The 9,725-nt window shown below is 39.6% G+C and overlaps 1 protein-coding gene across 1 annotated transcript; it reads right to left on the minus strand.

The window, feature by feature from the left end:
- Positions 1-8,816: 8,816 nt before the first annotated feature.
- LOC147563879 (uncharacterized) lies at positions 8,817-9,398 on the minus strand. Its single transcript, XM_086660149.1, has 2 exons — positions 8,932-9,398; positions 8,817-8,850 (listed from the first exon to the last, which is right to left on the minus strand). Exons 1-2 carry the CDS (start codon positions 9,396-9,398, stop codon positions 8,817-8,819), a joined length of 501 nt encoding a protein of 166 aa, XP_086516275.1.
- Between the last annotated feature and the right edge of the window lie 327 nt (positions 9,399-9,725).

The raw sequence follows: 9,725 nt of genomic DNA on the forward strand, positions 1-9,725 counted from the left end.
TTAGGGTTCTATATAAACACTCTTAGGGCAGAGAATAAGGTTTGGAATTTCTCTCTAAGCTTTCTTACTCTACCACATCAAGTAGAGAGGAGAAAGTGAGCTAATTCCCATTAACTATCTATCTAGTCAAGAAGAAAGGAGTTCTTCTTCCAACCACCATTGGTGTGCTAGCTATACAACAAGGTGGGAGATCAAATTGTTTGCTCGTGTCCCAAGTAGAGGAGCTACACTTGAAGCTCTTGATCTTCTCATAAGCAATTGGAAAGGTTCGAGGGAAAACTAGCGAATAAGGTATTTATCTTTCTAGTTTTAATTAATGATTATCATAGGTTTATGCATGTGATCCTGGGAATACTAGTGTAGACATTAGATGTCTTAATTCCGCTATAAACACTAGTAGAAGGGTGTAAAACCCAACAGTGGCGTCAGAGCCTCTTGCAATTAGCCTATCTTATCTAAGTTTTGGACCAATTCCATGCTTTTCTAGATAGATTATTGCGTTTAAAAGTGTTTAAAACACAAAATTTTTGATTAATTTTGAATAAGATTCAAGTATTTGTCAAAAGATTTCAAAATTTGTTCTTGAAAAGAATTTCAAAACCTAAAATTTTGATCCAAATTGGTTTGATTAAAAGAGTTGTTTTAAGTTTTTTGGAAACTTGTGAAAAACAAAATTTGGAAATTTAGAATAGTTCTAAAAAGAATTTGAAATATTTTAGAAGTGTTTCAAATTTTGGAAAAATCAATTTAAAATTGCAACACAAAAAAAAAAAGAGGAAACTATTGAGTTTTTTAGAAGCTCAATAGGTCCGGCCAGGAAGCTTCCTGGCCGGACCAGTAGCCTGGAGGACGCGTCTGGTAGACGCGTCCCAGATTACTGTTGGATGCGTCTGAGGACGCGTCCAGCTGCTCCAGGTCTCGTCTTCCAGACGCGACCAGTAGCTTAACCAGGACGCGTCTTCCAGACGCGTCCAATAGCTACTACCAGACGCGTCTGGGGTCCTGGGTGTCTCGGACTAAGTCCGAGACACCTAGTGCTGGTCCGGTCCAGCACCAGATGCGTCTAGGACGCGTCTGGTGCTTGGACTAGCGTCCTGGCTCCGGCCAGGACGAGATCAGGCCTATTGGCCTCGGCTCGGACATGCCGGCCCTATGGGCCGTGCCATATCCGGACCTTGTCCAAGCCCTTTTGTGGGCTTGGGCCGGGACTTGTCTAGGACTTGTCCCGGGTCTTTTCAAGGCTTTTCGGACCACGAAAAGGGACCACTATTCGAGTGGGAGTTTTATCCAAATTTTCTCCCAAAATTCCAATCCAAATATTTCCGAAATTAACCCGGGCCATTCAAGGCCCAAACGGAATTTCTCTTTAAAATCAAATTTTAAAATCAAACCAAGACACACCATTAGTCTAATCTTTTGATGTAGACTTAAGGTGCGTACATGACATACGGATGTCGACAAAAGTATCTCCCAGATATACATGCATATATAATTGATAGCCTTGAAATATATTATATGATTGCATGTGATGTGAATGCGGAAACTAGTATGGCCATAGAATTTATTTCTTATTCTTGTTTTGAGCACGGATGGGTGCATGTTTTGTAATAATTTTAATTTCAAGTTTACACGATCTGCGAATCGTTTGAGTCTTGTAATTAGAGTTTAGGGTTTATGAGTCCATTGATGAAACTCAAGGAAGAAATTCAAAGGCGAGTGGGAGAAATTAATGGAGGTTCAAAGACGGAGATCTAGACGAACTAAAAAGGCGAAACAAGAAGCAAACCAAAGGAGATTAGATCTTCTAGGTTAGGGGCCATACTAGGATCCATATGTGCTTGATTTACTTTCTCGCGCGCATTTACTTACTTATTTACGCTTTATGTCGTGGATGTTAGTTAGGCTAATTAGTTCACTAAAACGAACGCCAGACTAGCGTAAAAGTCCCTAAAAGTAATTTTGAGTACAGTGCCTATCCAAATTAAGACACTTCTTGCGCCCTTGTTCGAGGAAGGTGGGTCGGCCTTCGCAGAGTACCTCCTCTACCTTGGGACATTGCGGGTAGGCCTATAGAAGAGGCCTACATGTCTAAATGGTTCTACTCAACGAGATCAGCAAGAGAGTCTTGGATACTCGAGGCAAAAGGATGGATTTTACACTAAACATGTAATCCATCAACCGAGAATCATATGGTATGATCAGTGAAAGTATTCACTCACCTAAATCAATGGGAATTAAGGGCAGGGCCCTAGTCCGCTTAATCCTTGAGAGATGGGATCTCGGAATCGCATTATTCATCTAGGGACTCGTTTTATCTTGAATAATGTGGCAAAAACTTAGGACTTTTTGCAAAAATTATCGAATGTAATACTTAGCAAAATCCTTTTTTCTGTTTCATGTAGTTTTACTATGGCAAAAATCAATCTTTTCAACCTATGTTCAATCCTTGATGAGGACAATTGAACATGGATAACTTCCTTGATTGGGAAAAGAGATTGAGAAGTGTTCTCAAATCTACAAACAAAGAAAGCGTACTGGATACCCCTATTCCAAGAATAACTGCGAACTCAAAGATTGAGGAACAAAAGCAGGCTAAAAGTATCCGGATGAAATCAATTTCAGTAACTTGCCTTATGTTGGCAACCATGGAGCCTAATCTTCAAAAGAGATTCAGGAAAATGGATGTGCACACAATCATCCGTCGATTAAGGGACATGTCCCGAAACAAATCACGGTTGAGGAAGTACGGAACTTCTAAGGCAATCCGGAGAGGCATTGGAATGTCTGAATCAAAGAAAGAACTTCAACTGATTCAGAAGAACAAAAGGAAAAAGGAAGGAACTCACGATTCCGACCAAGGTATCTATGTTATCGAAGTTAACTTAGCAAATACATTTGATTCTCAATCCTGGGTATTCGATACCGGATGTGGTGCTCATATCATTTATGATGTGCAGGGCCTTAAGGGAATCAAGTATTTATCTGGAAGGGAGCTTGTCCTACGAGTAGCAAATAGAGCAACGGTTGCTGCGAAAGCTGTAGGAACTTTCAGTCTACCTTTGGAAACTGGTCTAGTTTTAGAACTTCATAATTGCTATTATGTACCCTCTATTTCTAGAAACATTATCTCAGTCTCAGAATTAGACAAAGAGGGATATCACCTATTAATAAAAAACCAGCGTTGTTCTTTATACAAAGGTGAAATGTTTTATACCAGTGCTAAGCTATACAACGGTCTCTATATTACGAATATTGAGAACGAAGTCTTCAACATAGAAACCAATAGGCTACGGTCAGATGATTCAAATCCAAGTTACCTTTGGCATTGTCGTTTGGGTCACATTAACATGACACGCATGAAGAAGCTCCATGACATGGACTTCTAGGTTCGTATAATTTAGAATCATATGACACATGCGAATCATGTTTAATGGGTAAAATGACGAGGTCTTCTTTTAAAGGAAAAGGAGACCGAGCCAAAGAACCCTTGGAACTCATACATACGGATGTATGCGGACCAATGAGTACTCCGGCGAGAGGTAACTATGGCTACTTCATCACGTTCACGGATGACTTCACTCGTTATGGTTACATATACTTAATGAGGCATAAGTCCGAATCGTTTGACATGTTCAAACAATTTCAGAACGAAGTAGAGAATCAACTTGGCAAGAAAATAAAAGCCATTCGATCCGATCGAGGTGGTGAATATTTGAGTCAAGAATTTGACGATCATCTTAGGAGTTGTGGTATAGTATCTCAACTCACTCCGCCAGGAACACCCCAGCGGAATGGTGTTTCTGAAAGGAGAAATCGCACCTTGTTAGACATGGTTCGATCTATGATGAGCTTAGCAAATCTTCCAAACACGTTCTGGGGGTATGCTCTAGAAACGGCTGCTTTCACACTTAACCGAGCTCCATCAAAAGCTGTAGAAAAGACGCCATATGAGTTATGGTTTGGAAAGATTCCAAAGCTGTCTTTTCTCAAAGTCTGGGGATGCGAAGTTTATGTAAAACGCTTACAAGGAGACAAACTCGCACCTAAATCAGACAAATGTCTCTTTGTGGGCTATCCAAAAGAGACAAGGGGTTACTACTTCTACCACGAATCTGAGAACAAAGTGTTTGTTGCTCGAGATGGTGTCTTCCTTGAAAAGGAATTCCTTTCCAAACAGACAAGTGGGAGAAATGTAGATATCGATGAAATTCGATATGAGCAACAAATAAACGCTTACAAGGAGACAAACTCGCACCTAAATCAGACAAATGTCTCTTTGTGGGCTATCCAAAAGAGACAAGGGGTTACTACTTCTACCACGAATCTGAGAACAAAGTGTTTGTTGCTCGAGATGGTGTCTTCCTTGAAAAGGAATTCCTTTCCAAACAGACAAGTGGGAGAAATGTAGATATCGATGAAATTCGATATGAGCAACAAATAAACACAGATATAGAAATATCAAGAGGTTTAGCGGCTCCTATCTATACACAAAGTATGGAAGAGGAAAATGAGGTCGAGAGAGTACCTCCCGCTCAAGTCGAATCAAATTCGCAGGAGACATCTCAACTAGTTGAGAACACTCCAAAAGTTGCTCAGGCCCCTCGTAGATCTCAAAGGCTCCAGGAATTATCTCTGAAAACAGATATCCTACTGTTAGAAGATAATGAGCCGAGTACCTACAACCAAGCTATGACGAGCCCCGACTCCGAAAAATGGCTAAAAGCCATGAGATCGGAAATGGATTCCATGTCAGAAAATCAAGTATGGAACTTGATCGATTTGCCCGATGGAGCAAAACCAATCGGATGCAAATGGGTTTTCAAAGTAAAAACTGACAAGGATGGAAACGTTAGCGTTTTCAAAGCTAGACTCGTGGCAAAAGGATACAAACAGATTCATGGCATAGACTATAATGAAACCTTTTCACCTGTCGCAATGCTTAAATCCATTCGGATCATTCTAGCAATTGCAGCTCATTATGATTATGAGATTTGGCAAATGGATGTCAAAACCGCCTTCCTGAACGGACACTTGGAAGAGGATGTGTACATGACACAACCCGAAGGTTTTGTAGATTCCAAAAATGCTGGAAAAGTTTGTAAGCTTAAGAAATCCATTTATGGACTCAAGCAAGCAAGCCGGAGTTGGAATCTTCGATTCGACGAGAAAATCAAAGAATTTGGATTTCTCAAGAATGCAGAAGAATCTTGTGTTTACAAGAAGGTTAGTGGGAGCGACCTAGTTTTCTTAGTCCTTTATGTAGATGACATATTAATCATAGGAAACAATATTCCGATGTTGGAATCAGTTAAAGACTGGCTTCGGAAATGCTTCTCTATGAAGGACTTAGGGGAAGCAGAATACATATTGGGAATCAAGATCTATAGAGATAGATCAAGGAGGATGATCGGACTTAGTCAAGAAACTTATATAGATAAGATTCTTCAACGGTTCGAGATGACAAACTCCAAAAGAGGATTCCTTCCCATGTCACATGGTATGGTGCTTAGCAAAGATCAGTGTCCTAAGAGTCCTGATGAGCTAGCACACATGATGAAAGTACCCTATGCTTCGACAATAGGATCAATCATGTACGCCATGATCTGCACTCGCCCAGACGTCTCATATGCTTTGAGCATGTGTAGCCGTTACCAATCAAATCCAGGCCAAGCGCACTGGCACGCCGCCAAGAATATCCTAAAGTACCTGAAAAGGACTAAGGATCATTTCCTGGTATATGGCGGGGAAGATACACTAAAAGTTGTAGGCCATGTGGATGCAAGCTTTCAAACGGATAGAGACGACTTCAAATCACAATCTGGGTTCGTCTACTGTCTGAATGGAGGAGCGATATGTTGGAAAAGTTCCAAGCAGAGCACAGTTGCAGACTCTACCACTGAAGCTGAATACCTAGCGGCCTCGGAAGCTGCAAAGGAAGGAGTTTGGATCAAGAAGTTCATGATAGAACTTGGTGTCGTACCTGGCATGGAAGAGGGCGTAACTCTCTATTGTGACAACAACGGAGCAATAGCCCAAGCCAAGGAACCAAGAGCGCACCAAAAATCCAAACATATCCAAAGGAAGTACCACTTGATTAGAGAAATCATAGAAAGAAAAGATGTGGTAATTTGCAAGGTTCATACGGATGATAACGTTGCAGATCCGTTGACCAAACCGTTACCTCAGCCCAAACATGATTCACACATGAGGGACATTGGTATAAAGCGCATTGGGGAATGGCAACAAATGTAATTTGGATTCATAAAAGAGTTTATGTGCCTAATTACTTACATTCGACAAATAAAATAAAAGAAATTTTATTTTGTCCTTAAAATTTGGTTTGGTATTTTAAGAGACAGTCCACACGATAAAGAAAACGCTCCGAGTAGGCTTGTCAGATACGTGATCTGATGAATGAAACCCTAATAAGTGAACTTGGAGTGATTCATTATCAATTCCCTAGTCCAGGTCATTGCATGGACAACAATGACTCACGAAGACTAGTACGGGAATCGATGGGATAGCGCAGTTTCATGGGCTATAGAAATAGTGTATTCGATTCGACTACGTGAGTGCATACTAGGGATTATACACTGGAATAACCCTCAACGTGAGAAGTTCATCCAAAGAATGATGAAATCGTCAAACTTCTCACAAAGACAAGATTGAAGAGATTCCTCAAAACATGAGTGCTCAGCTCATCTTATGTAAGGAATGTCTGACTTTGGTTCCGTTAAACGCCGCGCCGTAAAAGGAGGTTATAAAGGCGGATACTGGGAAGGACAGGATAGACATGAAGTTGAGTGGGAGCGCAAGAATGGATTATGTCCTCCTAACCATGTTAGGGTACAGTGTCCTCGGGCCACTTGACGAGCAACAACTGAAAATGCATGGCCGTGCTCAAATGGATTAAAAGTTAATCATTTGTTTTGACAGTTGTACTCGAGATCAAGAAAGTCTGAATGACGTGACGTATCAGATGGGATACTAAGTGACATGGGAATCGAGCATTGTACTTGTTCTAAGTCCAAGTGGGAGTCTGAAGGAGTTGAAGGAGATGTCCTTCGACCAAGGTGACAATGCGAACAATTTGTCGGATAAGACAATTGATGTGGAAGATCATCAAGTCCGATTGATTTAGGGATCGTAGAGTTGTAGCTAGAGACCAACTACGATCGTCGAATTACGAAGTAATTCGCGGCTAACTTCGATCAGATCCTACAACGGGTTACACATAAGAGTGACAAATTGATCTAGGATATGACTAGTGGGAGTGAGATATAATCATGGGAGTGTCCCATAAACATATCTCATAGGCCTAAAAAGGAATTAGGCAAAGATAGTACAAAAAGGCCAAAAACAGGGTTTTTGGGCCTAGACCGGTTCGGGTACTTCTAGGACTCGGATTGGGCTGAATTTTGGAGGGTTAGTTGCTGATATAATAAACATTATATCTGCCAATTTTCGTGGTGTTTGGGCACCTCCTCCTTAGGGAATTGAGAAAATACCAATAGTTGCTATTTTCGACTATTTCCCTAAATCTTATTCTAAAGGGTGTTTTAGGAAACCTAAAAGGATGTGGATTCTTATTAGGGTTCTATATAAACACTCTTAGGGCAGAGAATAAGGTGTGGAATTTCTCTCTAAGCTTTCTTACTCTACCACATCAAGTAGAGAGGAGAAAGTGAGCTAATTCCCATTAACTATCTATCTAGTCAAGAAGAAAGGAGTTCTTCTTCCAACCACCATTGGTGTGCTAGCTATACAACAAGGTGGGAGATCAAATTGTTTGCTCGTGTCCCAAGTAGAGGAGCTACACTTGAAGCTCTTGATCTTCTCATAAGCAATTGGAAAGGTTCGAGGGAAAACTAGCGAATAAGGTATTTATCTTTCTAGTTTTAATTAATGATTATCATAGGTTTATGCATGTGATCCTGGGAATACTAGTGTAGACATTAGATGTCTTAATTCCGCTATAAACACTAGTAGAAGGGTGTAAAACCCAACACCAACCACGTACCGCTGCCAGGATTCGACCGAGATATTGTTCGGGCATAGCACCACTGCTGTTATATTTTTCATGCATGCATTTAAGACAAAAAAATATAGTACATTTTGCCTTGGAAATTGATCTTTGAAGAAAGTAGACAGTTTGGAATCGGATCTCAGACCTTACATTTTGCAACAATAAAATGAAGCGCAGCAAGCTCAAATCTGATGACGACCTTTTCATCCATGTGAGAAACTAAACTCATACATCCAAAAAAATCTTATGTGAAATTAAAACTAGACGAAGAAATTTTCTAGACAATGAAAATTATGAGACAGGAAGAGCTTACAATGGACTAAAAACATTAAAGGAAATTATATCTCCATGAGAACATAATATATACCGAGTTGATGACCTCATAACACGTGCTAATACATTTCTTCATCTAAACCTAACAGGTTAAGTTAATAAGGGGTAATCCAATTAAGAATTAAATAAGTCAAATCAAATCAAGCAAATGAAGATGCTTAGGATATCCATCATCAACCACATATTATTTACCTATGATAAGATAAATTTACTGATAAGTTTATGTCGTGAAAAGCAAAAATACAAATTGAGAAATTACCTGTTGGTGGATGAGGAAAATTTGTTGAAGGGTAATTTATTGTTTCCAATAGAACTCGACAATCATTAGATGTTCCCTCCCATCCTGCCATTACAAAAGTAAACTTCATGTCAAAAGAACATACTGCCATCACATTTTGTGTGCATTGGTCTTTCCTCCCTCTAAAAGGTACTTGTTTTGCCAAAGGAATGTGTGCACTTATGTGTGTCCCATCAATTGCTCCAATGCAATCCTACAATTAAAAAGAAATTCAAATTTTTAGGTAGCATAAATTAAATTATTTTACATAAGAGTGATTAAGTAAAGTTATTACCTTGAAAAATGGCCAATACATTGAATTATGACATGAGAGGGGAAGACATCAAGTGAAGGAGGTTTTATAATCAAAGTTGCAAATTTGGCCATGACTTCCAGAACAGAATTGAAATGGCGACTGATGGTTTCTCCAGAGTGTTGAAAACGGTCGCACATCATTGAATTTCTCTCGTTATGACCAATAGTCATGAGAAATATTGCCATCTGCTCTTCAATGGACACATGTCTTGTGTTCTTCAAAAACCCTTTTTCTCTGAGTGCGGGGCATAAGCGTATGAACACATGTTGATCCATCCGCAACAAATCACGACATGGTTGAGGGTGCCCATGTAAGAGTTCCATTACGTATGCATGCCCTCTTAAAATAGACTTCCTAACTGGATTCTTAATTATATATGTCTGACTATAATACTCTGCCACACTAGCAACTGCAAGAATAATAGCATTTTCTTCATCTGAATCCATCGACTCTGTCGAAGACGAAATAACATATTAATATGAAAATTGTTTGAACATCTTTCAATAAATAACTAGAAATATAATTGAATAATAAAAAAAAAATCAAACTTGGGTGCTAGAAATCTGTAGTAAAGTTTATCTAAATTGTATGAATTAAATAAGAAATATCATCTTCTAATTGCAGTGTAGCCTTTGTAACCAATCAAATCGAACTTCAGGTGGAAGCGACATAAACACTTCCCTTACATCTTTGTCCATGAAACTCGTCTCCCTCATTCTTTTCTCGAAGCTCACCATCCTATAGAATACCTTTATTGTGATGTCTCTACAGGC

Source organism: Eschscholzia californica, unplaced genomic scaffold (genome assembly GCF_041429995.1).
Source record: "Eschscholzia californica isolate CP2 unplaced genomic scaffold, dmEscCali1.0.p SCAF_1, whole genome shotgun sequence".
Taxonomy (NCBI): Eukaryota; Viridiplantae; Streptophyta; class Magnoliopsida; order Ranunculales; family Papaveraceae; genus Eschscholzia; species Eschscholzia californica.

Excerpts from the sequence above, each read along its gene's own strand:
- LOC147563879 (XM_086660149.1), bottom strand. The coding sequence starts at position 9,398 with ATGGATTCAGATGAAGAAAATGCTATTATTCTTGCAGTTGCTAGTGTG. Across the intron at positions 8,851-8,931 it reads TGTATTGGCCATTTTTCAAG|GATTGCATTGGAGCAATTGA; the intron begins GTAATAACTTTA and ends TTTTAATTGTAG.